This window comes from Siphateles boraxobius, unplaced genomic scaffold, assembly GCF_051911475.1.
Source record: "Siphateles boraxobius isolate OS27281-9 unplaced genomic scaffold, OSU_SipBor_1 35, whole genome shotgun sequence".
Lineage (NCBI taxonomy): Eukaryota > Metazoa > Chordata > Actinopteri > Cypriniformes > Leuciscidae > Siphateles > Siphateles boraxobius.
In genome coordinates this window covers 14,032,969-14,054,480 of record NW_027508975.1, presented here as the reverse complement: position 1 = coordinate 14,054,480, position 21,512 = coordinate 14,032,969, and the positions used below count along the sequence as shown (strand labels likewise).

The following is a 21,512-nucleotide window of genomic DNA, read 5'->3' as shown; positions in this document are numbered from 1 at the left end:
TTTCTGAGGGTTAAGCCCAATGTCATCAGTTTTTTTCCCCAGCAAAAATAATACAAATAATAACAATTCTGAGCAGACACTTGTTTGAGGGTTTGCACAGGAAATGAATTACTTTTGCACCTGCACGTTGCTCATGCAAGAGAGAACTATAAGGCCTTTGTAAATTAGACAGGTTTGTGCACATCAACGATTTATCCATCAACACAATGTCTAATTGATAAAAATGTGACTTCGCGAAAGCGAAAGGACACACGACATGACTTTGCACATATTACTTGCTCTAAAACCAACACGCCCGTATTGTTCCAAAAGCTTGGAGGTGATGGGAAAGCCTTAAATTGGCGAGGGGAAGTTAAGATTGTCTTATCTCACTGTTCCCTGAATTGTCAGGGAGGGGCTGAGCGCCCGTGATAAGGCTGACTGCGCTGCGGCTAGCGCTAGCAATAACACGACGCGCAGCGCCGGAAGTCTGAAACCACACAGGAAGTTATATATAGAAGCGGGTGCAGGAGGAGACGGATAGGTCGTCGTGACTGGCAGTCTTGTATAGAGCTGTATAACAGGGTTTTTTATTTCCATCGCCTGGCTCCTTCGCTGGCCACACAGGATGAGATCATCGCAAATGCAGAAGTGCAATGCTCATCAGTTTCAGGACAGTGAGAGCTCTGTTAATAGCTGTTAGTGTGATTGCACTTTCTTGTTCTCCAAACCCAAGGGAAAAACTACACAGCTGCGCGTGCAAGACACACATAGTATTTCACTGTTTAAAGGGAGTGTGTTTTGCTTTACTTTTTAAAGTGCATGTGTGTATGTGTACCTCTTTAAGATGGTCAGAGCTGCCCCAGGATGCGGAGCGCTGGTGTGTGTTCTTTTTCTCTTCGGTCTCGTCACTCCAACATCCAGGAGTCTGAAACACAAAATGCACTTTTGTCTTTTGACTATGGTGAGGATTTTATATTGTTTTCATTTAAAGCTAGTTCTAATTAATACAGACTAACTTCAAATTTTTATAATAAATAAATAAAATGTATATATATATATATATATATATATATATACACACACACAAAATGCCATGCTTCATCCTCCTGACCCACTATTTCACACCAAAATCACAAAGGCACCATTGTTCCTGCAAACGGTTCCTCAATAAACGGTCACCTACATTCCTTTCAAAAACAACATTCTCTGTTACTATAGGAAAGTCTGCAGGCACACGTGGATGTGATGTGTGCACTCAGGTATGTTATTTGTTTAGTCAGCCCACCATACAGCACACACACTGTAAAATGTGAAGAGCACATAAATGAAACCCTGAAGTGTCAATCCAGTGTGATTGTCTATCATAAGTCTATCATAAGCTGATGTCCACTGATATCTTCCTATTTTTACCTCAAATTAGACTGTAACGTTACAATTGAACTTTTGTATAAGTTCGTCGGGTCATTTTTAAGCGTCGGTCGTTGCCTCTAGACGGACGCCGTCGGGTTTTTTGGAACGATTTAACATGAAGAATCTGCGACTGTTTAGCGAACGAGTCCGTGCACAAGAATAAGAGCAAAAGTGACGATAGCAAGCATAGAAGTCAAGACGCCACAGACAGGAGGCTGTTCTAATTTTACGTCATCTTACCTGAGCATTCCACTGAGCAAATATTTTCATAATAACATGAGGGGAGTGGAATAATGAAGTGGAATATCAGCGTGATTGATATTCAAAACTGTAAGCACGCGTCGTTTTGTTTGTGTACCTGCAGTCTTAATTTCAGTTTTCGAATATAGAAAAGACGAATATAGCTGCTTAAATAGACAGTTATCTCCTTTACAAACAGACACAGAACGCGTGCTAGCTGTGTCAGTCGAATGTCGTCTTTTCGGTGTGCTCAAGCACAGCTTTCTTTCCCTGACGCAAGCAACGGTTTTTCCATCAAAGAATAAAAAAAATGAAAAAAAATCCACAAACTTTTAAATGGTATTATACACAGAATATCAATCACAATTCATTATGCAATGGAGTCATCGCTGTCAGTTACAACTTGCTAGAAAAAGAAGAAAAGCAAAACAAGATTAAAAATCTCAATAGCTCTGTTAAACAGCATGACTATCTTTATGATACTTTTGGTTTTTTTTTAAGGGCCTCCTGTGGACCAATAGATGTGGTGGAAATGTGTATGTGTACCTTGTGAAAAACAGAGGAAATATATTTCCTAGTGAAAGATGAAAATGTCTCTCTTGAGCATACATTCCCTCTATGGGACTGCCACAGCTGCTGCTGTGGAGAGAGGCAGATTCAGGCCCAGTAAAACCCCTGCGTTCATCAGCCTAACGTCACACTTCAAAGCCTGGCCTTTGGAAACAGATCGACACTAGAAGGCCAAAAGGAACAGAGGCTTTGAAAGCCTAGTTTTTTCTTTCTGTTATTCAAATTCTTTTTAAGGATTGACAATCATTTTTTAGCTATTTATTATTATTATTATACTGTTATTATTATTATTTATCCACGGCATGGAGACAATAATACAATTCACTGAAACATCGCCTTCTTTCTTTGCGTATGCCTTTTGGATGGGCATTATGCTAATATTGCAAATTGTGGCATAAATGTTTGCAGAAGTAATATCGGAACTTCGATCCAGGAGTTTTAGGCAGGTATGGAGCAATGATCTCCATTAGAATAAATCCCTTTTGTGGCAGACTATGTGTTTTGTAACTTTGCAGATCTTAGATATGCACAAACAGATATTTAATTGTATGGAAAAGAACAGTGTAAATATGCAACAAAACCTCTCCTTGTTTCATGATAGAAAGAAAGTCATAAGGGTTTGGGGTAACATGATGGTGGTGTAAATAATGATAGAGATTTCTTTTTTTTTTGGGCAGACTATCCCTTTAAGAAAAGGGATGCAGGCTTTTGGTTATTCCGAGAGTAGAACATCCCAAAGTCATCGCTGTTCACCTGATCTGACTGTGTTACTGCAGAGGAAAGCAGCACTGAATCACTGTAACAAAGAGGACGAGGGGTTAAACCCAAGACACGGTTCAATAATGGAGTGGAAAAAAATCTGAATCCCAACAGAGCTGCCGCACTAATCTATAAAGCTTTTGTCATTGCATCAAACTTTAAAGGCAAGCTAACATGAGAGTTGTTTGTAGTTCTTTGACACCGGTGAGTAATAAAGGGTGATACTTGAGATGGCCGGTCCTGGTAACACCCAGGCTTCGGCAAGTGAACATAATTATTGCAAGTTTTTAAACCGACTGATTATATAAAGAATATATAAAGAACTTTTCGCATGAAATTTCACACCAAGGAAATACTGTAAACACAAAAATAATTCAGTATCTCGGTGTCAGTAAGCAGAGCAGAGCCGCAGAGATTGTGTGGCCTCCGTTGCCATGCAGCAGTGAAAACAGGATGCGTGGGGGGTCATGTAACACGCTGCAACTCCGCTGCTCTCACAAGTCCAAATGGACCACAACACCTGACCTCTGAGCCTTCATTCACTCAAAAGGGGCCATATTTGGTTCTTTTGTAGCATTATAGTCCTCTTATAATGTTACTCAAGGCTTGCACAAGAAACAGTCGTAATAGTTTACATAATCATTTTCCACCCTTTGTTACTTTTTTAGAGTCAGGAGCCTGAAGGCATAACAAGACTGTTTTTGGTTCTGTATCTTTAAATGACCTCTGTTATGATTGGCTAACCTCTGTGAAATTAATGTCAGCACTCTGTCACTCATGTTGCCTTCAAATTGCCAATTCTCATTAAAAATGAATGCATTCTGGTCAATTTGTTGCTGCAAATTGTTATCATCATGAATGGCCTTTAAAGTTACACAGCTGTGTTATTTTAGGATTACTTGCATTACTATAATTAGCTTTTAGTTTTATGTTTACAGCTTTCATTTTAAATTTCGTAATTTTGCTGTGTGTGCTTTTTGACATTTTATTTATTTATAAATATTTTTTAATTATTTTTAGATTAATTTTTATTTAGTTTTAGTAATTTATTACTTTAACCTATTTTATTTCACTTAAACTTTTTTGAATTAACAAAAATACACTCACCTAAAGGATTATTAGGAACACCTGTACAATTTCTCATTAATGCAATTATCTAATCAACCAATCACATGGCAGTTGCTTCAATGCATTTAGGGGTGTGGTCCTGGTCAAGACAATCTCCTGAACTCCAAACTGAGGGGGCTTTCACACTGGCAGTTTAGTTCGGAACGGGGCACGGTTCGCATGAAAAATCGCTAATGTGAACCCTGTCATGGGACCCGGGTGCGCACTGGGGTACCGAACCCGAGACTACCTGGAGGAGGTGGTCTGAGTTCGGTTGCTCCCGAACCGTGCTGCGATTCGCGTGTATGTGAAAACTACACGGACTCGGGTGCGCACTTGTTCAGGAAGTAAAGTATCCTGCGCATGCGTTTTAGTACATTATGATGTATTTAGTTAAATAAAACACACGTAAGGGATGAAGATTTACCCTGGATACGAGCAAGAGTGAGTCTGCAGTGTATTCGCGCATAGTGCGTGCAATCAGGGCAACAAATTAATGGAAATCCACTGTCTCCTCAAAAGAGTCCATTTGCAAGCAGCGGAAAAACAGCTTATGCGAAACACACACACACAGTTAACCTGGGTTGTTTACTCAGCTATGAATAATGGCACCAAATTAATAAAAAACACAATATATTGACCCGCGTCGTGTTTTCTATCATGCGCCGTGCACGTTTGCAATGACGTAAGATGCACGCAAACGCACCAGAGTTCGACAGAATCAAGTTGAGTGTGAAACCAGACCAACGCTGCGGGGGGCGCCGGGAACAAACGCGCTCGGGCTCGGACCGCAGCAAACGAGCCCAGTGGAAAAGCCCCCTGAATGTCAGAATGGGAAAGAAAAGTGATTTAAGCAATTTTGAGCGTGGTATGGTTGTTGGTGCCAGATGGGTCGATCTGAGTATTTCACAATCTGCTCAATTACTGGGATTTTCACGCACAACCATTTCTAGGGTTTACAAAGAATGGTGTGAAAAGGGAAAAACATCCAGTATGCTGAACTTTTAAATGTACAGTCCCTTAATAATAAGGCATCTTTTATTCATGACCACATCATCAACGAGCATATACACTTCATGTGCCTAGTTGAAACCTGGCAACAACCAGAAGTTTACACTAGTCTAAATGAAGCCTGTCCCCCTGGCTATACCTACCCAAGTACGGCTTGCACCACTGGCTGCGGTGGTGGTCTTGCCGTTGTGCACCGGGTAGAGTCTGAGTTGTCCCCCCTGTCCTTGCCTGTCCACTCTTCTTTTGAATGCCTTGCATTCAACACATGCAACATGTGTTGATCTCCGTCATCTCTCTGCTGCTAACCCCCTGTCAGACATTGAATCTGTGGATCTTTAGAATTTATCACTTTGCACCCTCCTGGACCGTCATGGCCCAGTCAAGTCCAGAACCGTCAACTTCAAACACTCAGCCCCCTGGTACACCAGGGAGCTGCGGCTGCAGAAGAGAACAGAGCGTGTCCTTGAACGGCGTTTCAAGGACTTAGGGCTTGCTGTTCACAAATTAGCGTTACGGGAACATGAGAGGGCATACAGCAAGTCCCTCCGTGACACCCGGTCCCGGTTCTACTCTCATATAATCAACAATAGCCCTGGTAACTCCAAGCAACTTTTCTCAACTATAAATCATCTCCTCAAACCTCAGATCCCCCTACACTCAGAGAACTTGCAAGAGTGTTGCAACACCTTCATCTCCTTCTTCAAAACAAAAGTTGAAAAGACTCGTTCCCTTCTCTCCAGCTCCCCTGCCCTCCAGCCCCTGAAGCCTTCCACCTGTGATCTGGATCCTTTTCCCTCAGCCTTGATAAAAAGTCATTCCTCTGCAATAAGTCCCATGATCACCAAAATCATCAATCAGTCTCTCCGATCTGGCCAAGTCCCTAAGTCTCTGAAAACTGCGGTCATTAAACCAATACTCAAAAAGCCCTGCCTTGACCCCAAAGTACCTGCCAACTACCGCCCCATCTCCAACTCCCTTTCCTGTCAAAGGTGCTGGAAAAGGTAGTTTCTGCTCAGCTCCACAATAATCTCATAACAAACAGTCTTTATGAGAAGTTCCATTCTGGTTTCGCTCTGGCCACAGTACGGAAACTAGGGCTGGGTATTGTTAGGAATTTCACAATTTGATTCGATTCTTGAGGCTTCGATTCGATTCGATTTCGATTCGATATTGATTTATTAGCTTCGATATCGATTCAATAATAAGTAAATACACAAGTAATTATAGTACCCGAGTATATTTTTAAATAATGTGTGCAGTATAACCAATGTTTAAGAACAAATTGACCGCAGCATGTTTCCTGTCATGGTTTATTTAGCAGAACAAACTGTACAAGATTGTACATGTGTTGAATACAAACCACAACTGTAACAAACAGGTGCTTTATTAACACCTCTAAAGTGCATGTAACTGTAAGTAGTAGAAAGTATATTTCTTTTTTTCCTTTACATTCAAGTTATAAAAGAAATGTAAACAGAAACACAGAATGTGCATACTCATAAAAAAAATAAGCTTTGTGAGGCACACGCGCGCACATTCGCACACACACTCTCTCTCCTTCTCTGTCGTGCACGCGCTACGCGGTTTGGAGCTCGCGAGCTCTAGATTTCGGGAGATTTTAACTAATTTGCGTACATCAGGGAGCCGCGATCAATATGCGGGAGACTCCCGGAGACTTATTGTTGTTCTTATCATAATTTAGGGGGGCTTAGGAACATTTTGGGGTAGCTTCAGCCCCCCTAAAATAGGCCTAACGACGTCCCTGTTTGGTGGTGCAGGCTTGAACGGAGTGCAGTTACTGTCCGTCATCTTGTTGTTTTGGTAAAGCGCGTCTCGTACAACGCTGAACACTCTCACTAGAGTGTTGCCCACAGCGCCGCCACTGGCCGGTGGGCTGAATCGATTCATAGGATTTGATGAATCGATATTGAATTGAGAAACAGATAATTGCAATGCATTGATGAATCGATATTTTTACACAGCCCTAACGGAAACTGCCTTGGTCAGGGTCACCAGTGACCTGCTGAGGACGGCTGATGCTGGCTCTCCATCACTTCTCATCCTTCTCGATCTCACCGCAGCATTTGACACCGTGGACCACCATATTCTTCTACACCACCTTCACTCCTCCATTGGACTCTCTGATACTGCTCTGGCCTGGTTTACATCATATCTCATGGACAGAACTGAGTATGTATCCCTGGGTGCTGCTAAATCGGACACACACTCTGTCACTTGTGGCGTCCCTCAAGGATCTGTCCTCGGCCCAAGGTTATTATAGTTTTGCATTTTTCATTAGTTTTTATTTTTATTTCTTTTTGACTTTTTGTTTTCAAATTCAGTTTAGTTTTAATTAGTTTTTAAAGTGGATTTGCTAGTTTAGTTTATTTTTTATTTTTTGAAAATGCTTAGTTTTAGTTCAGTTTTTATTAGTTTTAATGTTAGTTTTAGTCTTTTTTTGTAATTTTGGTTATTTGTCAGGGGCAAGATTCAAAAAGGTCCGAAAAAAGTATTGTGTAATAATAACTCAACAAAAACATCATACAATTTTAGAAATATGTATTCAACAATAACACCAGTAGCTACATAAAATGTACATATGTGACCCTGGATGACAAAACCAGTCATATGGGTCATTTTTTTGAAATTGAGATTTATACATCACATGAAATCTGAATAAATAAGCTTTCCATTGATGTATGGTTTGTTAGGATAGGACAATATTTGGCTGAGATGCAACTATTTGAAAATCTGGAATCTGAGGGTGCAAAAAATCTAAACCTAAACCTAAATCTAAAATCTAAATCTATTGAGAAAATCGCCTTTAAAGTTGTCCATTTATGTTCGCGATTGTGCTGCATTCACTCACAAAAATAAATGTTTTATACATTTACCGTAGGAAATTTACAAAATATCTTCATGGAACATGATCTTTACTTAATATCCTAATGATTTTTGGCATAAAAGAAAAATTGATAATTTTGACCCATACAATGTATTGTTGGCTATTCCCACAAATATACCCGTGCTACTTAAGACTGGTTTTGTGATCCAGGGTCACATATGAGCACAAATATGTAAATAGTCTACACAACACTCCGCAGTAAGTGCAAAATGTGTAAGTGACGTGTGCCAGGAAAAAACCTAAATAGCCAACAGACTGAAGAAGACACACATGAACGGCATGTATCAACACATTTATGAGCCACACAAGACATTGCTAGGAGCTCAATCTCTTTATCTCTACAAAATCCACACGCCGTACCAAAAATCTACGTTACACATCTTCTATACAAAATGCACAACCTATACAAATCCCACAGCTGTACAATTTTCACACCCATACTAAATTTACCCTATACAATACTCATCTGGATTGAAGCAGCAAAAATTCAGTGTTAGAGTAAAAAAATTACATAACATTATTTAGCTTTAGCTAATATTTGAATCACAGCTTATATCGTGTTTTGACATCGACAACCCAACTGCATTTTACCTCAAACTTTCTAAAGAAGCCGCAATCGCTTCTCGGGTCGACATTAACACACTGACAAAATTGTATTCAGAATTTAAAATATTTGTTATACTACTTTTTAATGTGTGATTGTGTAAAGGTGTTCACGAGATACCAACCTTTCGCAAACTTGCTTTCAACGAACACTCGTTTTCATGGAGACGCGGTGTGCACGGAGGGGAGGGGCTGTGTGTGTGTGTGTCTGTGTGTGTTTGTGTGTGTGTGTGTGCGTGCGCGCATGTATGTGAGAGAGAGAGCAGGGAAAGGAAATGCAGCTGAACGAATACGCTGCGTTTTTTAAAAATGAATAACGAAACGCAATATGTGGCGGCCGGTGCGGCGGCCCAAGACATTGACAAAGACGAAAACTAAGGACATTTACTCTATAATTTTATTTTAGTTAGTTTTGCCAAACACACATTAGAGTTTTAGTTAGTTATTGTTTTTTTGTAATGCCTCGTTTTTATTTTCATTTCAGTTAACGACAATGTTTTTTCCCACCTAGTTTTCGTTTTTTCGTTCGTTTTCGTTAACGATTATAACCTTGCCTCGGCCCCACCCTCTTCACGCTGTACATGCTGCCCCTTGGTCATGTCATCAGCCGACATGGAATATCTTTCCATTGCTACGCTGATGACATCCAAATTTACATCAAAACAAATCCGAACCCCTCTGCAGCCCCTTCCACACTTTCCACCTGCCTGGAGGAGATAAAGACATGGATGGCGGCTAACTTTCTTTAACTCAACAGCTTAAAAACGAAAGCCATTGTTGTTGGCACTCCGCACCAGACCCGGTCATCCACCATCACCAGCATCACCTTCTCTTGTCATGACATCCACCTCTCTTCCTCAGTCACAAACCTTGATGTTAGAATGGACCCTCACTTGACCTTTGAGGCCCACATTAAACATCTTTGTAAAACCTCTTTCTTTCATCTTAGGAACATTGCAAAACTTCGCCCAATGCTCACTTTTCCTGATGCCGAAAAACTTGTCCATGCCTTTGTTTCCTCCAGGCTGGACTATTGCAATGCACTCCTTATCGGGATCCCAAGCAAGAACATCAAGCAGCTGCAGTACATCCAGAACTGTGCGGCTAGGATCCTGATGGGGGTGCGGAAGTACCAACACATTACACCCATCCTCAAATCACTCTATTGGCTTCCTGTCCAGTACAGGATTGAATTCAAAGTTTCCCTTTTGTCCCATCAGTGCCTCCATGTCACTGCCCCCCTATATCTCAAACAACTCATCACTCCCCTTTCATCATCACGCCATCTTCGCTCTGGACAGGCCAACCTCCTCCAGCCTTGGAGGACAAGGCTTCGTACTATGGGTGTCCGTGCCTTCTGTTCAGTTGCACCCAGTCTGTGGAATGCTCTCCCTATCCATCTAAGGGCCCCACAGACTGTGGACTCTTTTAAAAAAGGTCTTAAAACCCATCTTTTTAGAAAAGCCTTTTAGGGCTAAAAGTGTTTTTTTAATGTTTCTGTTTTTATTCTATTTTGTATTTGTATTTGACCACCACTTTGAGGTCATCGAATTGATGTAAAGTGCATTATAAATAAAATTTATTATTATTATTTGTAGTGGTATGCAGCAGTTCTGTGGGCAAAAATGCCTTGTTGATGCTAAAGGTCAGAGGAGAATGGGCCGACTGATTCAAGCTGATAGAAGAGCAACTTTGACTGAAATAACCACTCGTTACAACCGAGGTATGCAACAAAGCATTTGTGCAGCCACAACAGGCACAATTTTGAGGCGGATGGGCTAGAACAGCAGAAGACCCCACCGGGTACCACTCATCTCCACTACAAATAGGACAAATGAGGCTACAATTTGCAAGAGCTCACCAAAATTGGACAGTTGAAGACTGGAAAAATGTTGCCTGGTCTGATGAGTCTCGATTTCTGTTGAGACATTCAGATGGTAGAGTCAGAATTTGGCGTAAACATAATGAGAACATGGATCCATCATGCCTTGTTACCACAATGCAGGCTGGTGGTGGTGGTGTAATGGTGTGGGGGATGTTTTCTTGGCACACTTTAGGCCCCTTAGTGCCCATTGGGCATCATTTAAATAACACGGCCTACCTGAGCATTGTTTCGGACCATGTCCATCCCTTTATGGCCACCATGTACCCATCCTCTGATGGCTACTTCCAGCAGGATAATGCAACATGTCACAAAGCTTGAATCATTTCAAATTGGTTTCTTGAACATGACAATGAGTTCACTGTACTAAAATGGCCCCTACAGTCACCAGATCTCAACCCAATAGAGCATCTTTGGGATGTGGTGGAACGGGAGCTTCGTGCCCTGGATGTGCATCCCACAAATCTCCATCAACTGCAAGATGCTATCCTATCAATATGGGCCAACATTTCTAAAGAATGCTTTCAGCAACTTGTTGAATCAATGCCACGTAGAATTAAGGCAGTTCTGAAGGCGAAAGGGGGTCAAACACAGTATTAGTATGGTGTTCCTAATAGTCCTTTAGGTGAGTGTATTTGTAATAGTTTTTGTCAACAATAACAACACAGCATCACAGCAATGTCTTAAAAAGATAAAAATGAATTTCTGTCATGAGATTGAACGTTGACCCAAAAATGAAATTTACTCAAAGCACAAATAAAGTTCCAACAGAATTACAGAATATCGTCTGGTTTACACAGAACGTGTTTTTGCTTTGAAAAACGCAAGACGCATGTAGTGGAATGGATAAAAACTGCATGGTCTCAAGACGCGTTCTTTTTACTTGAGCGCCACGTTTTTAAAATGCTGTGTCATGCGCGAGCTGCTGCAAAATACACGAGACATGAGTGCAACGATTAAAGATGTCCATTTATCGCGTGTTTACATTGAAAAGCAGTCGAAAAGTAGCGCAGTGGAACAAAAAAAATGGGTTCTGTGTGAGTGGCCCCTAAGAACATATTGAACAGATGCACAATGTAGTTGTCTTTCAAAAACTAGGGGTTAACAGTGGAGGCCGTTAACACGGGGAACGGCATTCTTGTGGCATCTCGTCTTTCTGAACGGTTACATGACACTCGGTGCATGCTGAAGCACACAATAAGAGGCACGGCAGAGTCATTACCTTTAGACACACTGCACTCTCGGAGGTGCCAAATCTCACCTTCAGTGTAGCAGCAGATGGTGGGTGGAACTGTGGGATTGTGGTGATTTTGTTCCGCCTGATACACCTGCTGACATTTGAGGGTAAATCAGTACCTGCCCATAGGACAGGTGTGCGTGAGGTACGTTGTGTTCTCTGTAGGGACATGCCATAGTAATCGACTAGTCAGAGGCTACTTGCTCTGTAACTAACACCTCAAATTGACTGATTACGCTTGACCTGCAATTAACCTCAACCACGTATGCACACAGACTGTCTGATGACAGTGTGAAAGACACTCAGCGAAATGGTTGATCAGTCAACGCTGCTTCGTCACGAAATTTTATCATTTGCACGTTTTAGGTCTAGTCAATTTAAAACTTCAAGTGATTTTGTGTGACTCGAGTCAGTTCACTAGTGTAATAGTGTACGCTTCTGTTGTTGTCCGTCACACGCATCACACACATGACCAGCGTCGGCCAATAGTGAGCCTACGTGTGACGTAGCTCTACGCAATCATACTAAGTTAACTGACTAGAGGCTCAAAGAGAAGGAAATAATGTCGTCATTTTTGTTATTTTTTGCGCAAACAAAGTATTCTCGTTGCTTGATAAACTTAAGATTGAGCCACTGTAGTCACTTGGACTATTTTAACGATGTTTTTAATAACTTTTCGGGGCTGGCAAGTTTCAATCCCTGAAGAAGCCTATGGACTAGTATGGAGGAGTGATCCAGCTCTCAGATTTCATCAAAAATATCTTAATTCGTGTTCCGAAGACGAACAAATGTCTTACGGGGTTGGAACAACATGAGGGTGAGTAAATACTGACAGAATTTTCATTTTTGGGTGAGGTATCCCCTTAAAGTTCAAGAAGTTACAAGTCACAGAATTCAGTTCAGTATTCTTTTAGCGCACACAAAACACGCAAATACTGAGTTGAGTTATTTGAAAAATTATGTTAAAATGCGTGTCTTTGCAAGATTCCTGTCGATTATGTCTTAAGTGAATGTAAACAATCGAGAAAGAAAATGTATGTGTCAGTATATTGGATCCATGCATTAGATCTGTGACAGCAGCCTAATATTCCTGCTGCTGACTGTGTCATTAATGTTAATCAAAGAACAAAAGAATAAGAGAAAAATCACTAATTTCTATTGACTGAATAACTTCATAAAGGATTAATCTAGATTTATACAGAATAATGCAATGCTTTTTTACATTTGATTATTCCATTTCTGTACCTGAATACTACTGATAGACCTACCTGAAAAACTTAAAGCACTGTTTATTTCATTTGTATCACTGTTCTATTGTATTTATTTGTGATATTGCTTGCAATGTGTTTATTTGTTCTTATTTTATTCTGACTGTTTGCTTGTCTTTAATTATTAAACTTTATAGTAGTTAGGCTAGAAGTTTTTGTTGTTGAATCGAGAACTTCTAAATATTTTTTTTATTATAACCTTGTATATTAAAATAAAAGGTTACATGGGTAAAAAAAAAAAAGTGACAAATCTGACAGGGTGAGTAAAAATGTGAACCCCTGGCCTGACCGGGCCAGTCGAAAAAAATCTTTAGAGTCCTGGCACATTAGAAAAACAGAAGAGCGCTTTCAAAACCAAGTAAGTGAACTACTAGGATGTGAAAGCTGATTCTGTCCACTTAAAAAACGCAGCACTGAATGTATCCTTGCATGCAATCCCAGAATGCATAGTAATGAGCTGGGTGAAAAGGTATCACTAATAAACTACTTAAATTTAGAAACGAAAAAAAAGTTAATTACATTATCATGTTGTTAGCTTGGCAACAGGGTTTCCCATTCACCGTTTTTCCAGTGGAATCGGCTGCTTTTAAACTGTGCCACACTGGTAGACTTTTTTCCCCCAGCAGGTTTTGAAATTGCTCTAATAAAATGCTTATCAAATTATTTCACTCTACCTAATTAATCTTATAATAATAATGGTAGAACTGTGCTAGATAATGAGAAAGAGTAAGGAGATTTTTGTGAGCGAGGGCTCCGGCATGTGTGTCAGGCTATTTTCACTTCCAAGGCAACATATTGGTGTAAGTTTCTATTCTATGGCACATGATACATCAAGATCAGCCAATCTGAGCGATCAAGCCAATCCTAGCTTGCTCCAGCTGTACAACAGTGTCCGATTGGTCTCTACACATCGTCCCTACACACTAAACCAACCCATCATAGATCCAGTTTCCATTGGTTGAACTTTCAGATGACATTGGAAAAATCTGCGTTATGATCGCATTAATCGCAAAGTGATCGGATTCCTAAAGTCTTACAGCTTTAGCCAAGCAGCATGTCACTGTGATCTACGCATTGACTTATGTTGCGTTTGGGCTCATTCGAGGCTACCTGCTCTAAATAAAGATATGTGATCTACTATGGTTTACTAATGTATTGCGAAGTTACAAACAACAACTCGCCACAAAAGTATCATGAGTATATGGTTTACAGGTGTGTTGGCTGTGCTTTTTCATACAAACACTTGGTATAGTTTGGTAGTTGAGACCTTTTAAATGATTTATGAAAAGTCTGTCTGTTATGCTCGATGATTTTACAGATCTCATTTTCATGTAATGCAGTTATTTTACATAGCTAATGTCATTTTTACATTACTGAAACAAATATGCTTGTATTCTGCTGGTTGAGACATTTTCAATGATTTATGACACAAGTCTAAATGTTATGTTTGATGATTTTATAGATTCTTATTTTCATGTAAAACAGTTATTTTTTCATGTTATGAAAAAAAATAGATCAATTCTGATATGTCAGCAAATTTAAAAGCACTTGTTAAGTGATGGTCATATTCCATATATTCACTGTAAAGCCAAGCTTCTAAGCTTTAAAACAACACTTATTTTGTGCTGGTTAAGCAAGTGGTTGTTAAGTAATAACTGAGTAGCGCCCGCTGTTTCGGATTAATGAGGTTAAGGTTGACGATTAATCGATTAATTGATCGTTAATTTAAACAATGATCGATTATGAGAATTTATGTAAATTGACATCCCAAGTAGGTAGTAGATGGCAAGGCAGCCCATGTTCATTAACAAACCACTGAATACTCAAACTGGTGATCATTACAGCCTCTGATAAAGTATTTCAGTCTCTGAGTATTTCAGAGTGATTTCTGCAATTCAGCTGTGGGTCAAATACCAGACCCCATGTGTAAGCTGCGAAAGTCTTGGTTCCCAGTCTGTGGTTAATGGTTTATTTAATGCCAATAACAGTTTCATGCCAAATGCTAAAGGTAACTACAGTTTGCAGGTGCAAAGGATTGCAGACTGATGCAGGATTTAAAAATAATTTAGATATAATGTGAATATTATGTTAAAAAACAGTTAGTGTTCACACTTATTGAGAATCAGCAGTTGGTTTCAGCTCACAGAAATCCCAGAAAATAGTCCAAAGTAACACAGCAAACATGCAAAAACCCAGAAGAACGATGAACTTGTAAAAGCTGTCAACCTAACGTTTGCAAACACACCTGAACACACAGGCTTTGAAGCCAGGGTTAGATTTGGAGCAGTGGGTGAAAGTGCCTACCTGCGTGGACTTGTCTTTCATGCAAGAGGGGTTGTGCAGGTGGGAATCACGTGGCCACTGTCCTATCAGGTAGGGCCCGGTGATAGCACCCAAAGAGGAAGTCCGTCTGATAGAACCTGTGCTCCACACCTGTTGTGACTTTGACCTCTCAACTGCCATAAGGAACAAACAGAAATAGAAACAGATGGGTGATGATGAGCAGAGGGACTGGGCTTGCAGTAGCCCTAAAGTTATTTCCCTACAAATTGCTACCTGTTTACTAGGGCTGTAAATAATGATTATTTTGATTTGATTATTTATTTAAAAAAAAAAACAACTTTAAAATATTATACATTAAACTTTTTTTTTAAATCAAACATTTTCATTTTAAATTAAACATTTACCATTATTTTAAACAATACTATTCCACATCCTACCCAATGCTTTCTTCAAAACGATGTGTAATATTAAGCATATGAAAACAAATATACAGTAGTGAATGTATTTATGTAGGCTATGATGTACATTAGAAGCAAAAAAGGGTTAAAATACAATCTAAACCTAAAAACAACTGATTGCTTACTATTTTAAAGCAGAAATTAAAACAACTAAATTAAAAATGATAATAAACAAAAACAAAAGTACAAAACGTTAACATACGAGGCATGAAAAACACGAATCACTCGTATGAACGGACATAGTATTTATATTACATTAATGGGCTACTCCAACAATAGTGCCATATAATTTTCATTTTCGGTTGAACTCTTTACAAAGCTGCATAATTATACTACATAGATTTTGGAAAAATATCTCATCAGTCCATTCTGCTCATATCCCATCTATCGTAGATGTAGACTTGGGCCCAGAATTAGGTTAACTTGTTTGCACTTTGCATTTAAGCAGAACATCAATTCTTAATGCATTTGATAAAAATACCTCATACACATCCCTCATCCCACAAAGAAGGAGGGGAACTGGGTCAAGGGCACATGAACTTTTCTAATCAGCGATAGTCAGAGTGTGACATCTTCCTACAGCAGAGATGACAATATTTACTCCTCTCTGTGGCACTATGAAGACATCATCAGATCCATGGATCATCTTTATGGCTTTCAGAAGACTAACTCAGGTATCTGTGTACACAAGGCAGTTGTAGGCAACTGCTCTCATGTCTTTATGAAAAGCAGAGCCATGGAAAGTAAATGCAATGCCCTGGTGTTGAGTTCAGGTCAAGATTATTAACATTCACCAATAAATTCAATAGTTGAATTCCCTAAAAGTGGTTGATGACTAGTTGACCATCAAGACCAATCCCTGGCAACCAGAATTGATGGTCAACAGCATGGATATGCTGGTCCACCAGCTAGACTAACACTAACCAGTAGGGCTGGGCAATAAAACGATAATTATCGCGATATATTTTTTCTCGATAAAACGATATCAAGAGGTCGATAAATGTTCGATAATGTTTATGCGTAAAAAGGGGAACGAAACTCGTTTGAACCGCGTGCCACACGGACCATTTATCCGCTCGGTTCAAAGTCCAAACCGCAGCGCAGCGCGAGCTCACTAGAGCAGACGCGTTTCCTCTGATAAGTCATAGTGAAGCGCTTCAATTCAGCGAAGAACACAAATGTCCAGTTTAAACCAGTTTAAAGGCAGATGAAACAGCGCTGACTAAGACAAACGGACAAACACTGTGCGCAACGATACAGTCAGAATCTGAATTGATACTGAATCCATTTACCATGGATTTACTAACTGCACCATGAAATGTGGGATATACATATTGAATTGTATTATATTATTAATGTAGACAATGTATTAAATGACTAATGGAATATAATTACAGTATTTAATAATGTATTTAGGCTACAGTTTTTCATACAAATACCATAGAAACCATAAAGTTACATTTTGCCATGATAGTTGTGCTTAGGCTATGCCTGGTTTTATCTGTGGTTATCATGATATAAATGCATGATACTGGATGACCAATGGTTCATTTTAATAAAACTCAAACAGTCAGAATATTACATTTTGCCAAATAAAAATGTGGTCATTACTTTTTTTTTAACAGATGTTACTGTTTTTGTTAATGAACATAAATTTAACATAGTAGTATTAGCTTGAGTTGGGGTGCAGATTTACTGGCAATTCACTGTCAAATATGCGTTTCGAGACAAAACATGTAATATTAATATTGCGGCCTGCACTGCAAACTGTGCTGAAGATACGTGCCATCAAAGTCAGGCAACACAAACCTGTTTCAAGACTTGAAACAATATCCTCCATTAGCACATGCAGAAACTAAGAAATATATTTTTCTATTCAGATATTTATTTTGTTAAGGAAAAATGACAAATGTTTGAATGTTCTACCTGAGATTTGTGAAATTTTCACCTGTTTGGCAAGTGTTTGTCATGATATGTTCTGACAATAAAGAGTAGTTTAAAAACACAACACTCTGGTTTCTACAACTTTCACTTAGGAAAATTGAAAGAAATAAAGATTTGACATTTAACGCGATAATTATCGATATCGACTGATATAAAAAAAAATATCGTGATCATTTTTTTTTGGCTATATCGCCCAGCCCTACTAACCAGCATAATCCCACCTGGACAAGCATGAATCCAGACCAACTGGTAAACTTTGTATCATTGACCTGTTGGTCAGCAACTTTTAGTCTGGTGAATCATTTAAAAAAAGCAATTTTGCATTTTATCACATTTATGTGGTTCTGTACAACTAAACTAACAAACTAGTCAGTATGAATAGTTGGCCAGTCTGTCTCAATCTAGCAAAGTGTGTCTGGTCCACAGACTGGCTATGCTGGTCAGAATAACACTGACCAGGATAAACCAGTGTGGAGCAGCATGCATATTCGGGATGAATCTAGAACAACAGGCACCATCTACATTTGTGACCTGTTGACCAGCAACTTCCAGGCTAGTCCTCAATTTTGCAATTTAAGAAATTAGAATTTTATCACGTTTATGTGCAACTGTGAAGTATGCACCCTCACCACGAACATCAAAAAAGACTTTTGACAGAAGTCAAGTTTAAGAGAGAACTCAACATTAAATGTGTGATTAGACTGCTTATTTTACAGCTACAGTATCAGTGCACGCAATAGGCTCTTTTAAGCCTGATGACACCTCACTTGGTTGCAGGTTGCCAAAAGCTGTTCACACCTCCCTCAATTATATTATCATCGCCCATTTGTTTGCATGGTGTGAAGCCCACATCAGACGAGCAAAGCGAACATCAAGTGAAACCAACAGAGAGAGTAGCGATAAAACTCAAAGGAGATGAGAGATCCATTGTTGTTGATGAGCAAATGTCAGAGCAAGTGTGCAAAATGTAAACCATGCGTTTTCAGAAATGCGGTGTAAATAATTAGACCTAAGGTACTAAGCAGGATTCAGAGAATGGGATAACAACTAAAAGACAAACGTGTGTACGAGAGACGCTGTGGACACGGAGAGTGCACTGTTGCTATGGTGATGAACAGGGTCATTCAAAGAAAAGCTTATGGATTATACAGTCCATTCTAGAAGACCATATTTAGACTTGGCCCTTATCTCACTGTGTGCTTTTTAGGAAGTGCCTAACTAGAGACAGAGTCACTGGAAAATGTAGGTTAAATCATCTCAAACTACAATATAAAGGGTTTTAAACAACAATCATACAGAATTTTGGTTTAGTATCTTACTTGTAATTGTTGCAAAGTGTACTGCTATAAAGATGACATTCATTGAGAAAAACCATATGGGTTTACACTTTTTAACTTCTTTCATTAGTAATAGTAACTCATAAATATCATGATTTAAGACCAGCAAATGTTGTATAACAAGCTTATGCTGAGTTCCAATATCAAAGTTTGGCTCTGCCATCTGGACTCAGGCCAGATATACCAGTACAGTGCATTCAGAAGTTCTTTTATAGATATAAAAACAACCTCACTGAGAACTGTGTTAACAAAGGAACAGACTTGTCACCAGCCCTAAACTCATCAAGTTGAAATGACAAAATACTATGATGTTCAAAATATATACAGTACGACATTGATGTTTGAGCACTGAAGACTGAAAGATTCAAAACTACTACAGTGGTTAAAAGTTCTACAACAAACACAACTTTTATTGAAACAATAAGTTGGGGTGAGACATATGAAGAGGTTTGTCATTTTGTAGCCATTTTCGTTTTTCATAGCCTGGCAAAACCTTGACTTGCTACTTGCTAAGGCTAGTAAGAGGCAGATGGCACTTTGTTTTTATTAACTGCATTTAATTGTGTGTATCTGCTAAAAGATTATTTTACCAACATTTAGGAGTTTTCTAGCGTTTAAAAATGTTCAAGCTTATTTTAAAAGGGATTCACTCAAAAATTAACATTTTGTATTTATTTACGCAACCTTATGTAATTCCAAATCGGTATGACTTTCTTTTTTCTTAGATTTTAGATTAGTCCATGACCCTCAACAACTCAAAAAGGCTCATTCACACTACATAGTAAGCTATGCTTCTTTACAGGTTCCATAGTTTAACATGTTTTAGCATGTGTGCTAACTGTCAGACAACAGCTCCAACCTGAAATCGTTTTTTTTAGCCAAACTGTGCAGTGCATTTAGAAAGGTACACTATAAAAACCCTAAAGCTTGAATAAGTCTGAGTAATGGCATGGCATTAATTTACTAAAACAAATGCTTCTCACACGTGTGCTTTGTGGCAAACACAAACAGCTATGCTTATTTGCACGTCAAGTTGGTATTGTTAAACATGAGGGGGACGAGGTTGACTTGGTGCACGGTTCGACTTGCCCAAATGTTGCTCAGTGAGTGTGGAAGGTATTTGCTCATGGAGCCCTGGCATTGGAGTGCTTCCTCTCAGCCTGTTTTACAGTTTCCTGAGAGCAGATGGAAAGGCAGGGCAGGTTTATGCCAAGAACAGCAGGGCAGAGCGGACAGATTGAGAGATTGAAAGAGAGATTTCTTCATGTCATCTTTCCCTTAAATCACTTTTGAACTAACAACCATTTGGTTAACCGATTCACATGTTAATTATTTATATTATTTATTTGATCAATTAAATGAATGAAAATTCAGTAATTCCATTAAAATATATATATTATATTATATTTAGGGCTGCAACTAACGATTATTTTGATAATCGATTAATCGGACGATTATTTTTTCGATTAATCGATTAATCGGATAGAAATTAAATTAGATTTTTTTTTTATTATAACTAAATAAAACCGTAAATCAGGGTATTTATGTGTAAAAGTGTACTTTAAAAAGTGCAAAAGCCACACATTGAGTTTTACTATTATCAATATTTGCATTGTTTTTAATGATAATTGCTGATGGCAAGTTGACAAACATGATTATTGTTAAAAAAATGATATCCAACATATAATGTTTTAACACAATTTTTGTTAAAACAAATTTACACAGACATGTTGTTCAGATGTGAATATCTGAACTAAAAACAAACTAAAAACATCTAAAATATATAATTCATTTAATTTTTATTTAAAATTAATTATATATAAGGAATATAAGGATAAAGAATATAATATATATTATATATATAATATATAAAAGAATATAATATAAGGATAAATTGATTAAATAAATATAGAAAGACTGAAAACAATTGTGTGAATGTAGAGCCGCAGTAGATCGCGTTTGAAAAACAATTAAAACTTAGTAGACAAATGCTATAAAAAGAGAACGGAATGGAGGTAACGTTACCCAGCAAGCTAACAGGCTTGAGTAAAGGACAGGAGAAATTATGCATTAGTGCACAAGCATTCGCTGAAAACCACTGAGTACAGTGACTAAAAAACAATATTTTACTGCTGCTGTTATTAACTGCCTTTGTATTTAATGCTTCACTTTGTAAACACCGTTTTAATTTAACCTATTTCTGCGGTAGCGCTATTTTAATCCATCACTTACGTTGCGAGCGAACTGATTGCACAACCTGATGCTCGAGACAAAATACAGACATCCCGGAAGTCCCGGGAGTCTCCCGCATATTGATTGCGGCTCCCTGATGCCCGCGAATTAGTTCAAACTCCCGAAATCTAGAGCGCGCAAGCAAGAGCGCGCATGCGAGACAGAAGAGACGTCTCCAAACCGTGTAGCGCGCGCGCTCGGCAGAGCGCCTCAGGGAGAGAGACCTTGCGTGTGTGTGCGTACCAGTAAACGCTCCCCGTGACGTAAGCAGACCAACTAATCGA

General features: G+C 38.9%; 1 protein-coding gene across 1 annotated transcript in view; it reads right to left on the bottom strand.

The window, feature by feature from the left end:
• glcci1a (glucocorticoid induced 1a) overlaps nt 1–21,512 on the bottom strand; it is a 42,203-nt gene that overhangs the window by 11,318 nt on the left and 9,373 nt on the right. Inside the window, exons 2-3 of the mRNA XM_077196483.1 lie at nt 15,279–15,430; nt 818–907 (exon numbers count right to left, since the gene is read on the bottom strand). Of these exons, the coding sequence (XP_077052598.1) occupies nt 818–907; nt 15,279–15,430 (242 nt within the window). The remainder of the gene's footprint in view (nt 1–817; nt 908–15,278; nt 15,431–21,512) is intronic.